Here is a 16,951-nt window from a genome sequence, read left to right as displayed (position 1 = left end):
CTGGAAATCCATTCCTGCTCCCACCCCATTCCAAGGGTCTTCATCCCAAATCGCATAGCTAAAAGCCCGTAGAGATTGTACTGAGAATCTCTAAATACTTTTTCCTGCAGACATTTCATGACCCAACTAGGAAGCATCCATGTTCCATGCTTCCCCACGCTAGGGATGATGGGTTCTTGAGTTGCAGCAATGGCCTTCCTTTCTGGTTTTGGGGCAACGCAGGAGAACTCCTGGCACAGAGCTTGCGTTTATGCCCTGGCCAGGATCCTACAAGAAGACATGCTAGGCCGATTCCTATTCCATTCCATTCTTCTCTTCTCTTCTAGTCCCTCCTATTCTTCATAAGCTGCAATTTCTCAAGATATAAATTTCTTGGGGGACGGGCGGGCAGGAAGAACACCCCAAAATCCCCCCCTCCATCCTCTCCCCCCAGCCCCGCTCAACACCCGCCCTGTCAAATCTCTCCCGCGCAGCAAATCGGCGGACTACACCGCCCCCAAAGTCCTGCTGCGCTCCTATTGCCGTATTTACGGGCTGCTCTTGGTGGCGGGGCCCTCCCAGCGCCGCCGCCGCCGCCGCGCTTTACGGCGGAAGGTCCGTCCTTGGACGCCTCCGGGTTTGGGGGGAGAGCGCTTTACGGCAACGCGCGCGACCTTTCGCGACAGCCGGCGGCGGAGCGGCGGCCATGGACGTGGGGGAGCTGCTCAGTTACCAGGTGAGGCGGGGGGGGGGAGAGAGGGGGGTCATGCCCGCTTTTGGAACGGTGCGGGGTGTCTGTCCCACAGCGGGGATGCTGGTTGTTGTTGTTGTTGTAACCCCTTCTGCCGGCGGGGCTGATGGGAGTTGTAGTCCCCGCGAGGCAGCCGGTGGGACTCCCCGACACTTTGAAATGTTGCTGGGGGTGGGGGAGCTGGAGTGCGGGTGGTGGAATGAAGCTTTTCCCAGCTGGCTTTGCGGGTGGGATCACCTGGTGGTCTCCCATCCAGGGCAAAGCCTTAGAAGCTGGGCAGGGGGCTCCCTCCTTGCTCCCCCCCCGCCCCGTCCGAAGCCTTAAGCCTCCAATGCAGGGGTCCCCAAAGGGGCCAACTTTTAAGACTTCTGGACTCCAACTCCCAGGGTTCCCCAGCCAGCAGAGCAGATTTCTGGGGAATTGAAGTCCCCACGTCCTAAAGTTTGGGGACCCCTGCCTTAAATGGGGGGGAGGGGGACGCAGGAGGAAAAGGGGCAGAATTGTGAGCCTCCCATCCTCCCCCCCTTTTCTCCCCCCAATCATTTTTTTTTAAATGTTATACAATACAATACAATACAATGCATTACAATACGATAGCAGAGTTGGAAGGGACCTTGGAGGTCTTCTAGTCCAACCCCCTGCCTAGGCAGGAAACCCTATACCGTTTCAGGCAAATGGCTACCCAACATCTTCTTAAAGACTTCCAGTGTTGGGGCATTCACAACTTCTGGAGGCAACTTCTGTTCCACTGATTAATTCTTCTAAATGTCAGGAAGTTTCTCCTCAGTTCCAAGTTGCTTCTCTCCTTGATTAGTTTCCACCCATTCCACCCATGTTCTTCTGTTCCTCTTTATGCCTATCCAGGGTGGAACTTTGATTTAACTAAGGAAATAGGAGCCCCAACCCAGGCGGGGAAAGGGGGGGCGGGGGGGGGGGCGCTGGAAGTTAAAATAGGGCTAGAAAATAGTGGGGAAAAGAATAATAATTATAGATTAATAGGTTACGATACACAAAAGGACAGAAAGGAAAGACGATCGTAATAAAAGGCATGTATAAATAAGATCAAACAATGGAAACGAAGTGCAATATTTGGGAATCATAAGATTATGTGTGCTGAAATGTATGTTACCCGGTGACCACACCATTCACGCCCTGATATGGATAAAGCCTCCCTCCTTTTAACTGACATGGGGGGGGCTCATCTTCCCCCCAACCCTCCCCCCCCGCTTTGCTTTGACACCCCCCCTCCCAGGTGGGCTTGGCTTAACCGAAAGGCGGGTTTTCCAACTCGATTTTATTTATTGATGGTGTTTTTCTGCTGTGTGTATTAGATGACTGGATGGGCAGAGGACGGGCAGGGGGTCGTGAGGGAGACCCCAACACAGGCTGATTGGGCTAAAGGGAGGGGCAAAGGGACGTTTTGGGGTCCTTGGGGCTCTGAGCTGGGTGGATTTCTTGCAGGCGTTTCGTGACCCAACAAGGGGATATCATCAGTTCCAGTGCTAAGAAGGAGTGGGATTTGCAGAGAGAAAGGGAAGAGAAGAAGAAGAGATGAAGAAGAGGGCGGTTTAGAGAGAGGGAGGAGGAGGGGACTGTGGGGCCCCTGGTACTCTCTGAGCTTGGCTGTTTTCTTGCAGACGCCTCATGACCCAACTAGGTAACATCATCAGTGTTAGGAGGGAATGTAGTTCGTGGAGAGGAGGAGGAGGACTGTGAGGTCCTTGGTGCTCTCTGGGCTTAATTGGTTTTTTTGAAAATATTGAAGATTTTTTGAATAAGAAACATGATTTCACTGGGATTTACAGTGGCAGAAAAAAAGTAGACAATGCCCCCCGTCCCCCCCAAAAAGAAACAATCAAACAGCAAAGAAGGAAATAGTGGGAAGAGACTAGGAAAAACTGGGGAAAACTACTAAAACAATAAAATTAAAAGTGAGAAAAAGGATTCAGAAGAAAAGATACGATAATTATGAAAATAAGAAAAAGGCAAAGAAGAAGCTAGGAGAATGGCAGAAAAGAAGAAGATTAAAAAGAAGTGGAATCTTTGAGAGACCAAGAGAAAACGGTTAGAGGAGGAGGAAGGGAAAGAAGGGACATATTAGTAGATTAAAGGGAATTGTATTAAGATTGTTAATGGTATGCAGTTAATTAAGATATAAGGAAATTATAGTAACATTTTTAATTGTGGATAATTAATTAAATGTTCTCTATGTTAAAACTGAACTGGATGATGTATGTTGCTTATAGTAAAATATATCAACAGATGAAATATGAAACGATCATTTGGTTTAACTTTGAAGGGTCAATTAGTGATATTGTTTATGTATTAAGAAGAAAATAAGTTTAAGATAAAAAATATGGAAAGAGAATAATACGGCTGAAATTGGAAACAGAACTACGATGTTCTGTTGGATTATGTATATGAGAGGATATAAAAGAAAAGACCCAGATAACGCTTTGTTTATAAAATATGTCAAAATTTGTAATTTAAAAAAAAAGATGTTTTTGAAGATATTTCTCTTCAATCTCTACCTACCTATTCAGCTAGGTAACACCATCAGTGTTAGCAGTGAGTGGGGTTTGCGGAGAGAAGGAGGAGGAAAAGGGGAAGAAGAGGGGAAGGAGGAAGCGAAAAAGGAGGAGGAAGACTGTGGGGTCCTTGATGCTCTCTGAGCTTGGCTGTTTTCTTGCAGACGTTTCATGGTCCAACTAGGTAATGTCATCAGTGCTGAAAGGGAAGGGGGTTTGGTGGGGGGGGGAGGAGGATGACTGTAGGGTCCTTGGTGCTCTCTGAGCTTGGTGGTTTTCTTGCAACATTGCATTACCCAACTAGGGAACATCATCAGTGCTAGAAGGGAGGAAGAAGAAAAGGAGGAGGGGGCGGAGGATGGCAACGGTGTGGTTTTCTTGCAGACATTTCTACTGCTAGAAAGGAGTGGGATTTGCAGAAAGAAAGAGAAGAACAAAAGAGAAGAAGAAGGGGTTGAGAAAGAGAGACAGAGGAAGGAGGACGAAGAGCAGGAAAAAGATTGGGGGGGGGGGCTTGGGGCTCCCTTGTTTTCTTGCAGACGTTTCCTGACCCCACTAGGTAACCTCACCAGTGCAAGGGAGCACCGAGGCACCTTTTTCATGGGTTTCAAGATCCTTCCCAGGCTGCAGAGACCCCCAGGAGAAGCTGTCTCCCTTGCAGAGGACGGAGGAGACACACAGGATCCCTGGATTTGGGTGTCTGGGTTCCAAGTAGCATCCGAAATTAAATCAGAGTCCGAGGCAAAAGTGTTACTCAAAGTTCCAATTTATTAAGGGAGCCACATTGGCCCCATCTGGGGAAACCCGAATCTGAAAGCTTCCCCGTTTCCCCCACCCCCAGTTGAAAGCTTAAGATCTTGCCCCCACCCCGCCCAAGTCCATCCCATGGTCTGCATAGCATCTAACTCCGTACCATCCCCCCTCCCGTTTCCCCACCGTAGAAAAGGCATGGCAGAAGAATAGAGAGTGTGGCAGGCCACAGACCCAAAGGAAAAGAGGGCTGCAGGCCTGAAAGAGCCCACCTAAGCATCCCAGGGAGGTGATTCAACAGACCCAGGAAATCTAGCTAAGCCGTGCCCCCCCCCCCCCCCCTGCTCTGGGGCATGGACTGCCCTGACCTCCCGAGGAGCCTTGGCTGCTGCGCTGATGGGCTTTGTCTTCCGGGAGTCCGGATTCTTGAATGACGGTGAAGGTTTTCCAGGCTTTGGCTTTGCAGTTCAATCCTCATTTCTTTACCAGGACAACAGGGCATCCAGATCCACTTAACAACCGCTTCAGTGATTCATTTAACAACCATGGCAAGAAAAGTTGTGAAGCGGGGGCAAAACTCACTTTAACAACTCTCTCACTGTTGAGCTGTTGAGCTCAATTGTGGCCGTAAACCAAGGATAGTCTGTATCCTAAGGTCTTAAAAAGGGAAGCGGTAGGAGGTAAGGTATTTAATTATTATATACATATTATCTTTTAGACCTGTTTGATCTTGTTCGGCTTCGACGCCTCTCTTATTTGAAACTAGCTGATATCCTGGCATTGCCCGGGTATCTATTTATCCCTATCCTGTATTAGAGGGAGTACTGCAAAGCCGTTACCATGGCAACTCCACAGTGCTGTACAGTAGAAGCCATTTTAAGGCACAACAGGCTGTATCTTAACAGAACCTGAATCCAAAACACGCATGATCACTGACAAACGTACTGTGACTTGACACTATAGATATAATTCAGTCCTTTTCATTTCAGTGGCCCAGGCGTTCCAGAGTTATGCTGGAACACACACACACACGGACACCCCCACCCCCAGGGGTGTTAGGGGTGTCTTACCCCCACGGTATTTGTTTCCAGAGAGTAAGTCATCTATGTACCAATTTGGTTGAAATGGCTTGAGGCGCTCCAGAGTTATGCTGGAAAACACACTGAAGGTCTCCCTCATTTAGTCCCAGCAATAACACCTCGAGGATCACTTTAACAACTGAACAACTGTATTTCTCTCCTGCCCCGCTTGCTCTCATTATCTATAATAATTACAGTTCCTCTTACGAAGGAAAGCAAGTTAAGCTGAAATAAAGCGGCCTGTCACCCCCCCCCCCCCGCTTGACAGATAAAAATCAATTCCTAATTTGGAACACGAGCTTTTGAGGCGTCCCTTGTCTGCTTTTCCCATGCAATCGCTTCTTGTGCTCCTTCAAGCATCGCGGCTGGGTCCCTCCAAGGTAAAAAGAGGGCATCTAGAAGTACCTATAATGCTAATTATGCGTGAATATGGAACCCCTCCTCCAAATGCAGGCATCATAAATACCCGTATTCTGCATTTCCGTCCAAGGTGATATCTGTACAGAGAAAAGAGTAACCTCTTGGAGAAGATACGTCCGGTATGAATGTAAATCATTTATGATGAGCGATTTGTCCGTTTTGCAGAGTTTTTTCCCAAAGCCGTTTGTCTTTATTTTGCCAATTTTCCGCATTTGAAATTTGCCAGCCTGGCTCTAATGGAAGCTTCACTTGAGCCTTCTGGTATTTTCTGAAAACAAATGAGAAGCGAATTGATTTTATTGCAACGATTTATATGCCCGAGGGGAATCTGGACAGGGGATGCCATGGTGGGAAATGGTTCAGCACTTCCCCTGGTCTCCTTGCCGGCATGATTTCTCATGAAACTGACCGGACTCCTTTTCAGATCATCCAAACCGGCTGCCGTGATTGGAGAAGAAGCATTGATTAAGGGGGCAAAATAACACCAACCTCCCCCCTCCCCCAAATCAATTGGTAGAGTTTAGTACCAGAGTTTGGAAAAAATTGCAATTTTATTATAAGCAGCAAAGAGGAGGTAATTTTTTTATAATTGCTTCTTCACAATATGCTGAGTTGAATTAAAGGGGGGGGGGGAGGATTAATCCGTTTCAGAATCTGAAGGATCCCCCAGCACTTTTTTTAAAGAGTTTCAAAAGAAACGGCTGGATCTAAGGGAAGATTTTAGTGTAACGGAATACTAGTAGCTGAAGGATCGGATTGGGGGGGGGGGTCCTGGGGCTATCTGGGTTGTTTCTTTACAGATGTTTCATGACCCAGTTATGTAGCATCATCAGTGCTAGAAGGGAGTGGGGTTTGTGGAGAGGAGGAGGAGGAGGAGGACAGTGGGGTCCTTGGTGATCTCTGAGCTTTGGGATTTTCTTGCAGACATTTCATGACCCAACAAAGGAACATCATCAGTGATAGAAGGGAGAAGGTGTTGTGGAGAGGAGGAGGAGGACGACGACTGTGGGGTCCTTGGTGCTCTCTGAGCTGGGTGGTTTTCTTGCAGACGTTTCATGACCCAAATAGGGAACATCATCAGTTCTAGAAGGGAGAAGGTGTTGTGGAGAGCAGGTGGAGGAAGAGGACTAGTGTGGTCCTTGGTGCTCTCTGAGCTGCATGATTATTATTTTTTTTTACAAACGTTTCTTGACCCTACTAGGGAATAGCATCAGTACTGGAAGGGAGGGGAGTTTGCCCAACTAGCCTTGATGATGCTGATGCTCCCTAGCTGGGTCATGAGATGCCTGCAAGGGAAACAACCCCAGTCGCAGAGCAGGAAGGAGTCCATGCTCTACAATACAGGTCAATCAAAATGGACTCAAATGTCTATATACCAATGCACAGAGCATGAGGAATAAACAGGGAGAATTAGAAATTCAAGTAAAAGAGGGCAGATATGATATTATTGCCATTACAGAAACTTGGTGGGATGAAACTGACAAATGGAACATACAGCTAGAAGGATTTAAATTATTTAAAAGAAATAGACCAAATAAAAGAGGAGGTGGAGTTGCACTATATATAAGAAATAACTATGTCTCTACAGAAATAGAGCACAACAATAATGAGAACTATCTTGAATGCATTTGGGTCAATATTAAAGGTTGTGGGGGAAATGACATTGCCATAGGTCTATACTACAGGCCACCCAACCAAGCAGAGGAAGAAGATGAACTTTTTGCTAGTCAGCTAACTAAGGTATGTAGGAAGCACACCACAATAGTAATGGGAGATTTTAACTACCCTGACATCAACTGGGAAACAAACTCTGCACCAAGTGGAAGATCCAACAGGTTCCTAACAAACCTAGCAGACAACTTTGTTTTCCAAAAAGTAGAGAAGGAAACAAGGGGATCAGCCATACTGGACTTAATTCTCACTAACAGAGAGGAAATGATAGAAGGTGTTGAAGTCATAGGAACCCTGGGGGCAAGTGACCATGCAATATTAGAATTCAACATTATCCAAACACAAGTAGTAGAACAAAGTCAAACTAGAGTCTTGGACTTTAAGAAAGCTAATTTCAATAAACTTAGAGAGAGCTTGGGAAAAATTCCATGGATGAGAATCCTCGAGGGGAAAACAACTCAAGAAGCTTGGGAAATTTTGAAAAATGAGATTAGAAAAGCCCAGTCTAACACAATACCAATGAAGAAGAAAAACAACAGCTCCCAAAAGAAACCAGCATGGCTGCATAAACAACTATCTGACAAACTGAAAGACAAAAAAAGTAAGTATAAAAAGTGGAAGGAGGGGGACATAACTAAGGCAGAATATCAGCAAATAGCCCGAGCCTGTAAAGATGAAGTGAGGAAAGCTAAGGCTCACAATGAAGAAAGGCTTGCCACAAAAGTAAAAATTAACAAAAAAAGCTTCTTCCAACATGTTAAAAACAAGAAAAAAGTTAAGGAAACAATTGGTCCATTGCTAGGAGAAAGTGGCAAGAAGGTGACAAGCAACAGGGAGAAAGCAGAACTATTTAACTCATGTTTTACATCTGTCTTTACACAAAGGGATAAAACAGTCCAACCTATCAAAAGCAGCACCACAAAATTAGGAACACAAATTGAAATAGGGAAGAAAATGGTAAGTGAGCACCTGTCTACCCTAGATGAGTTCAAATCACCAGGACCGGATGGATTACACCCCAGGGTTCTGAAGGAACTAGCAGACGAGATCTCAGAACCACTGAATTATATCTTTCAGAGATCCTGGAACACCGGGGAACTACCAGAGGACTGGAAAAGAGCTGATGTGGTTCCCATCTTCAAAAAAGGGAAAAAATTAGATCCAGGAAACTACAGACCTATCAGCCTAACCTCAATACCAGGAAAGATTCTGGAAAAAATAATCAAGCAACGAATTTGCGAACACCTAGAAGCAAACAAAGTAATAGCCAAAAGCCAACATGGATTTGTCAAAAACAGATCATGCCAGACTAATCTTATTGCATTCTTTGATAATGTGACAAAATTAGTGGACCAGAGGAATGCCGTTGATATAGTTTACTTGGACTTCAGTAAGGCTTTTGATAAGGTAGACCATAACCTACTACTAGATAAAGTAGAAGAATGTGGGTTAGACAGCATCACCACCAGATGGATTGGTAACTGGCTGACCAACCGCACTCAACGTGTAGTTCTCAATGGAACTGCATCTACATGGAGGGAAGTATGTAGTGGAGTACCCCAAGGCTCTGTTTTAGGCCCAGTACTCTTCAACATCTTCATCAATGATTTGGATGAGGGAATAAATGGGGAACTCATCAAATTTGCAGATGACACCAAGCTGGCAGGAATAGCCAACACTCCAGAAGATAGGCTTAAGATACAGAAGGATCTTGACAAACTTGAACATTGGGCACTATCTAATAAAATGAAATTCAATGGTGAAAAGAGTAAGGTTCTACATTTAGGCAACAAAAACGGAATGCACAGGTACAGTATAGGTGATACCTTACTCAGTAGTAGTAACTGTGAAAGGGATCTTGGAGTCCTAGTGGACAACCATTTAAATATGAGCCAGCAGTGTGCAGCAGCTGCCAAAAAAGCCAACACAGTTCTAGGCTGCATCAACAGAGGGATAGAATCAAGATCACGTGAAGTGTTAATACCACTTTATAATGCCTTGGTAAGGCCACACTTGGAATACGGCATTCAGTTCTGGTCGCCACGATGTAAAAAAGATGTGGAGACTCTAGAAAGAGTGCAGAGAAGAGCAACAAAGATGATTAGGGGACTGGAGACTAAAACATATGAAGAACGGTTGCAGGAACTGGGTATGTTTAGCTTAAGAGAAAGAAGGACTAGGGGAGACATGATAGCATTATTCCAATATCTCAGAGGTTGCCACAAAGAAGAGGGAGTCAAACTATTCTCCAAAGCACCTGAGGGTAGAACAAGAAGCAATGGGTGGAAACTAATCAAGGAGAGAAGCAACTTAGAACTGAGGAGGAATTTCCTGACAGTGAGAACAATTAATCAGTGGAACAGCTTGCCTCCAGAAGTTGTGAATGCCCCAACACTGGAAGTCTTTAAGAAGATGTTGGATAGCTATTTGTCTGAAACGGTATAGGGTTTCCTGCCTAGGCAGGGGGTTGGACTAGAAGACCTCCAAGGTCCCTTCCAACTCTACTATTGTATTATTATTAATTGTTCTGAAGGGTTCTTTTTTTATATAGAAAAGCTGCCCTTTTCCTTGCAGGGATTTGAACTTGTTCTTCTTCCCCACGGTCCCTGCTTCCGGCCTCCCCCGCTTTTTAAAAAACCCGGGTGTGGACATTGTTCAGCGGATGCAGCGCCTGTGGATGCTGAGCCCCGGTGACGACATCAGGACGGTTCCCACCAGGGCGGATTTGATTTAAATCAAGTCGGTTGAAATCGCGGTTGAAATCACTAGTAGAAAAAGGCCTGGCTTAAACCCACTCGATTTAAATCGTAACTTTCAAAGAGCAGCTGTCATCTCTCTCCCCCCAGCGGCTCCCCCTCTGACCCTCTGGGGACTCTCTGACCGTCCCGTCCACTTCAGCGGGAGGGCCGGTCATGCGGCAGGGACACCACAAGGTGAGGGACGTGGCGGGCAGCAAGTGAGTGGATGCCCACCAACAGGCGCTGCCAGGATGGATCTGAAATGACAGGTGCTCTTTAACAGTACATCAGGGGTACTGTTCCCCAGGGCTCTGCTGGCTGGGGAATTCTGGGAGTTGAAGTCCACAAGTCTTAAAGTTGCCAAGTTTGGACACCCCTGCAGTACATGTCTAAGCTGCTTAGAAGGTTTCCCTGCCACTTTTAAATGCTTGGCCTTCGTCTTCACGCTTTCTCTTCCAACGATCGTACAGTTTGTAGTGTAGATAGGTTTGCAAAAGAAGGGGATAAAGGAACATTCCTGGACTTCGTTTTATGGTTTATCTCAGGCTTACGGTGGAATTGTGGCATCAATGCAGGGCAGGTTATCTCAGCTGGCAGAGCTCGGATTCATTGAACGAGTTTTACCAAAAAAATGTAAATATTGCAGAATATGCAGCCTCCTCATGCCGCGTAACTAAGCTCCATTTCATGCTGGATAAAACTAAATTATTCATGTATCTTAAATGGAAAACTATCTTTAGATAGATTTTTTTTTGTACTCCAAAAGCATTTTATTTAAATAAATTTGATTTTTTTTTTAAAAAAAAGACCCTTTTATTATTATTTTTCAAAAACATTGAATTTTATCCACGCTGGTTCTTCCATCTTGGCCTTCGGCTTAGCCTGTGGTGTGAAGCAGGCAGTGGGGTTCACAAACCACGTTTCACGGCTTAATGTGTTAAGCAAACCCACGCTTGTTCCACTTTACGAAGCAGCTTAGCCAGATAATTGCAGTTTTTGGAATTAATCCTCTCTCTCTCTCTCACACACACACACAAGATTGGCAGTGCCAAGACTTTTGTGAGACTGCAGTGGGGTCTTTGGGCTACCCCCCCTCCCCCCCTGCAGCCTTTTCTACCGATCTGCCAGGAACCCCTCCCTCTCTCCCCTCCCGCTGCGCCCCCTCCCCTCTTTGCAGCCGAAGGCAGGCTTCCTAAATCTAACTAATGTTTTTATAACAGCGTTCTGATCCATTTCTTCAGCCGTAGCCTGGAGGAGTCGAATGCTTGCAAAGGCCCATTTGTCATCTGCATTCCAGTTGGGGGAAAAAAGAGAGAGCCAAGCTGGTTAAAGCCTTAGCCAGCATTTGGGGGTGGGGGGCGGGGGGGATTATCGCTTAAGAGAAATGTGGCTGCATTGATTTTCAACCAATCCTGCCTTGTAGGGCATCCCAGGAGCCTGGGCCTGCCTAGCAGCGCCTGGGCCGTGTCTGTTTCCTGCCAGCTGGGATTGCACAGAGAGAGCTAGCTTTAAACCACGGTTTCCCAAATTGGCCACTTTACAAGCTACGGACTTCCAAGTAGCAGAATTCCCGAGGCAGCCGTGCTGGCTGAGGAATTCTGGGAATCGAAGTCTTACAGTAGCCAAGGTTGGACAAGCGCCAAGATTGGAGACTTTGGGTCTCGTAGTTAAGGTACCGGGCTAGAAATCGGGAGACGGCGAGTTCAAATCCCACCTTAGCCGTGAAACAATCAAAGCGCCAACAGAAGAAAGTGTTTGTGGTCCAGGGTTGAGCTGAGGGGTCCTTGCTTGTTTTCTTGCAAAACGTTTCGTGACCCCGCTAGGTAACGTCATCAAGCCTAGAAGGAAGACAAACAAGACCAATTCGCCTCCCTTCTAGCACTGAGGCTGTTCCCTAGTTGGGTCATGAAATGCCTGCAAGAAAACAACCACGCCCAGAGAGCACCGAGGACCCCCCCACCTTCCTCCCCCCCTCCTCCTGGGGAATTCTGGGAGTTGAAGTCCACACATCTTAAAGCTTCCAAGGTTGAGGATCCCTGCTGTAGAGTGGGGGTTTGGGGGGGGCAATGGTTTTGCTGCACAGCCTACACCCCACATGCGCACAAAGGAAGCTTCGTGTGGTCACCTGCCACTTGGGCTCCCAACAGGCCCCAGCCTGGTACCGGTCCTAGGCCTGGGGCTTGAGGACCCCTGCTTTAAGGGCAGGCAGACCCCACTTGAGGAATAGGGTGGGGGGTTTCTGCAGTCTGGCCAAGCAAGGGGGCCGTTATCTGGTTCTTTGATGGTGCAAATGGCTGCCTCTTTCTCCCTCCTCCTCCTCCTTGGGTCACACGCCAGAAGGCAGGGCGGGTCATCGGCCCCATTTCTCTGCCCATCCCCACCCTCTCTGCGGTTCTCCTCTGCTCCGCCCTTGGTTGCACTGGGGGTTGGGGGGGGGGGGGCAGAGACCCTGGTGCTCTTGTTTGCTTGCAGGCATTTCAATGCTCAACTAGGGAACATTATCAGTCAGCCCTGATGATGGCACCTAGCTGGGTCATGAAATGTCTGCAAGAAAACAGCCAAGCTCAGAGAGCACCAAGGACCTCACAGTCGTCTTCTTCTTCCTCCTCCTCCTCTCTTCATACCCTGTTTCTTTCTAGCCCTGATGGTGTTACGTAGCTGGGTCATGAAACGTCTGTTTAGTCCCGAGCAATAAATATTTTCTTCTATTGATTTTTTTTTTTTTAGTTTCTAATCCCGAGGGAAAACATTCATTTTTCACCTTTCATTGTTTCTTTAGGATTTTTTTCTTTTCTTTTGTGTTTTGGACAGGGGGGCTTTTGCCATTATTGATCGCCCTCTCATTTAATCCTAAGTACTTCTGATGTCATTTGCATATGGCAGGGAAGACATTATAAAGTGTAATATACTGTGCCGTATTTCATCAGCCTGACTTTTTCCCCCCCAGCCCTTTGGATGGAAAAGGAACATTGATTTCCCTCCTCATTTTTTCTACCCGCTTTGGAAATGAAAGGCTCCTGCAGCGAGGGGATTATTTGTGGCAGGGGGGGGGGATTGCATTTATCCAGGCCTCTTTCAAGTCTTTCATGTTGGTCCTCTCCTAGAATTGGGGGGGGGAGGGGGGGGAGGAAGGCTTCCTTTCAGGACGGGGGCCTTCCTCCGCCTGGCCATCCTGGCCTTGGAGTCCCTCTCGGAAATTGGGAGTTGATTTATTGGAGGGCATCCGATGGGATTTGCTGTCTCTGCAGGACGGAGCTTGTGGGGAGCCTCCGGGTACAGTTGAGGGACCCGGCTGGAGGGAGGCGTAGTAGGGCTTCTGCTGGATTTGCAATCCCTTCTAGCATTGATGACGTTACTTAGTTGGGTCGTGAAATGTCCGCGAGAAAACAGCCAAGCTCAGAGAGAACAGAGGACCCCAGTTTTCCTCCTCCTTCTCCTCTTCATTTTTCTCTTCCTTCTCTCCTCCCCCTCCCCTCCTCTTCCTTTTTCTTTCTCCTCTTCCTCCCCCTCTTCATTTTTCTCTTCTTTCTCTCCTCCCCCTCCCCTCCTCTTCCTTTTTCTTTCTCCTCTTCCTCCCCCTCTTCATTTTTCTCTTCTTTCTCTCCTCCCCCTCCCCTCCTCTTCCTTTTTCTTTCTCCTCTTCCTCCCCCTCTTCATTTTTCTCTTCCTTCTCCTTCTCTCCTTCTCCTCCCCTCCTCTTCTTCCTTTTTCTCTTTCTCCTCTTCCTCCTCTTCATTTTTCTCTTCCTTCTCCTCTTCCTTTTCTCCTTCTCCTCCCCCTCCTCTTCCTTTTTCTCTTTCTCTTCCTCTTTCTCCTCCTCTTCCTCCTCCACCTCCTCCACCTCCTCTTCCTCCTCCTCTTCCTTTTTCTCTTTCTCCTCCTCTTCCTCCCCCTCTTCATTCTCTCCTCCTCTTCCTCCTCCTCTTCCCCCTCCCCACAAACCTAACTCCCTTCTAGCCCTGATAATGTTATCTAGTTGGGTCCTGGAATGTCTGCAAAAAAACAGCCATTTTCAGAGAACACCAATGACCCCTACACTCCTCCTCCTCCTCTTCCTCCTCCTCTTTTCCTCCACTCCACCCCCATCTCCCTTCTAGCACTGATGATGTTGGGGGAATTGAACTTTTGCAGGAAAACAGCCAAGCTCAGCACCAAAGACATCCCCCCCCCCTCTCAATTCAGCCCTGACACTTCAGCTCCTCCCTTCTCTCCCCAATTGCCTCTTCTCCCTGCTCTCTCTTCAAACATTTCATCTGGGCCCGGCTCCATCCAACAGCGGCCTTCGCTCGGTGCCAGCCTTGGCTCTGGCTAGGCTGGGCAGCTTGCCTCTGAATTCAGCCCTGGGGAGGCAGGCAGGCAGGGAGGGAGGGAGGGAAGCAGAAAACCCAACAGCCGTGCCTGCCCCACCTGGCGCTGTCTGGAGGGTGCCAGAATCCATCAGCCCCGGCAGGTGGCCTGAGCCAATTGTCCCGTTGCAGACAAACAGAGATTCCGTTTGTTTGGTGAAAAACTTTCATCTCTATCTAACAAAACCAACACTAAATGACAAAGGTAATCGAATCCAAGTCAGTTCTAACCAAGTTAACACCGTCACACACATATATATACCCCACCCAGCTCCCCCCACAACCCCACCCAGAGGACACCCTCCCCTCCAGCCCCCCCCCCCCCCACTCAGCCTCTTTCCCGGTCAGCCGCATCCGAGCAAAAGAGCCACATCAGAGGAGGCAGTTGCGCCCTCTGGGTAGAAGGGCCACACGCAGCTACAGGCTCAAGCGACACCAGAGGCGCAACACCAACGTGGCCGCATTGCGTGGTGGGCATGGTGATGGAGAGGGTCCCCCTGGATGGCAGCCTGAGGGCTGAGCAACCTTGGCCAGAAGTGCTCCCTCCAGCCTCCCGGGTCTGCTTTCCGATGATATCCAGGGACGGAGGGCTCATAGCCCACCTAGCTGGTTCAGGGGTTTCTCTGCCAGGGTCCAATCTGAGTCGGTCACTAGGACCAGGGGCCAATCAGGATGGAGCTGGAAGGGACCTTGGAGGTCTTCTAGTTCAACCCCTTGATCAAGCAAGAGACACTATTCCATTTCAGACAAATGGCAGTCCAGTCTCTTCTTGAAAGCCTCCAGTGATGGAGCTCCCACAACTTCTGGTGGCAAGCGGTTCCACTGGTTAATTGTCCTCACTGTCAGGAAGTTTCTCCTTAATTCTAAATTGCTTCTCTCCTTGGTCAGTTTCCATCCATTCTTCCTTGTCTGGCCTTCGGGTGCTTTGGAAAACAGCTTGGCCCCCTCCTCTCTGTGAGAGCCCCTCCCTCAAATATTGGAAGGTGCTCTCCTGTCTCCCCTGGTCCTTCTCTTCACTAGACCAGCCAGGCCCAGTTCCTGCAGCCGTCCATCGTATGTTTGAGCCTCCAGTCCCCTCATCATCCTGGTTGCTCTTCTCTGCACTCTTTCTAGAGTCTCAATCTCTTTTTTATAGTGTGGGGACCAAAACTGGATGCAGGATTCTAGGTGTGGCCTTACTAAGGCCTTATAAAGTGGTATTAATCCTTCACGTGATCTTGATTCTATCCCTCTGTTGACCCCTGCCTTCTTTGGGCAACCCCTGAGATATTGGAAGGCTGCTCCCATGCCTCCCCTGGTCTTTATCTTCATTAAACTAGCCATGTCCAGTTCCTGCAATCATTGCAGCCTCCTCTCCCCTAATCTCTCCTATTTTTTTTTTTGGGGGGGGGGGTGTCTCCAGGGCTTCTAAACCTGAGCATTTCATGCCCTGCTGGCTGCTGGAGCTTCCCCACCTCGTCTCTTGCAAAGCTAGCAAATGGGGGACTCTAGCGGTGCCTTCCTTAAATCCAGCCTTTTGCTGGGGGGGGGGGGGGTCTTCTGCCCCTCACTTGCCCTTGCAAGCTTTTCTGAAGAGGCCAAACATTTTCTTCTCCGATCAAAGAGAATATTAGTGGTTCGGGGTGGAATGATGGGCTCCAGGGTGCTCTCTAAGCTGGCTGGTTTTCTTGCAGGCGTTTCATGACCCAACTAGGGAACATCATCAGTGCTTGAAAGGAGTGGGGATTGTGGAAAGGAGGAGGAGGAGGAAGAGGAGGAGGAGGGCTGTGGGGTCCTTGGTTCTTTCTAGAGCTTGTTTGTTTATTTATTTATATTTTGTATTTTTTAACCGCCCAGCTTCCTCAGAGAGAAAGAGGCTCTGGGGGTTTTCTGCAGACCACTCATGACCCAACTAGGGAACATCATCAGTGTTGGAAAGGAATGGGGATAGTGGAGAGGAGGAGGAGGATTGTGGGGTCCTGGGAGCTCTCTGAGCTTTGATGTTTCCTTGCAGACGTAGCCAAACTAGGGAACATCATCCGTGCACCCACCTAGTTCGGGCCATCGGAACGGGTGCAAGAAAGCAGCCTGGTTCAAAGAGCAACATGGACCCTCCTCATCTTCCCCTCTAATTTTTGAGTTGGCGTCTCTCTCCGTCCCTTCTGGAAACGAATTGGGCACCTTCCTTGCTTGCCTCCCACCAAGGATTCCCCCTCTTGGGCTCATCTCGTCTGCGAAAATGCCAGCAAAGTTCCCTGCCAGCAGGCCAGCATCTTTAACAGATGAACAGAGTTGGGAGGGACCTTGTAGGTCATCTAGTCCAGCCCCCCACCCAAGCAGGAGACCCTACACCATTTCTGGCAGCCCAGTCTCTTCCTGAAAGCCTCCAGGGATGAAGCTCCTTAATCTTAATTTCCTGTTTCCAAAATTGCACGGGCCAAGGCGGATTCCTCCTTTTCAGAAGGAACTGACCCATCTGGGGCTGGGGGTGAGGAGACCCAGGGGGATCCCCACAAATTCAAAGGGTCCCTTGGAGAGATCAGATCCTGTTTGTGACTCGGAGCTGCTTCCCGAAGACTTCCAAATTGGTGCCTAATAAGTGGCTCTCTCTGATGGCTGCAGATTTTGCCTGCTGGCATCCAGGAAGCCCCGTTTCTTCCTCTGCCTTTCATCCTCCCACAACGCACGGCTTCCCAGCACCATAGTAACC

At 48.2% G+C, this 16,951-nt stretch overlaps 1 protein-coding gene across 1 annotated transcript in view; it reads left to right on the top strand.

The window, feature by feature from the left end:
• The first annotated feature begins 626 nt into the window (after window positions 1–626).
• Window positions 627–16,951, top strand: part of CTNNBL1 (catenin beta like 1) — an 89,927-nt gene continuing 73,602 nt past the window's right edge. The window contains exon 1 of the mRNA XM_081948102.1: window positions 627–715. Coding sequence (XP_081804228.1) covers window positions 686–715 — 30 coding nt within the window. The 5' untranslated portion in view covers window positions 627–685. The remainder of the gene's footprint in view (window positions 716–16,951) is intronic.

This window comes from Natrix helvetica (assembly GCF_964273705.1).
Source record: "Natrix helvetica genome assembly, chromosome: 3".
Lineage (NCBI taxonomy): Eukaryota > Metazoa > Chordata > Lepidosauria > Squamata > Natricidae > Natrix > Natrix helvetica.
Note: the sequence above shows the minus strand (reverse complement) of the source record. Positions and strands in the feature narration are given on the sequence as shown.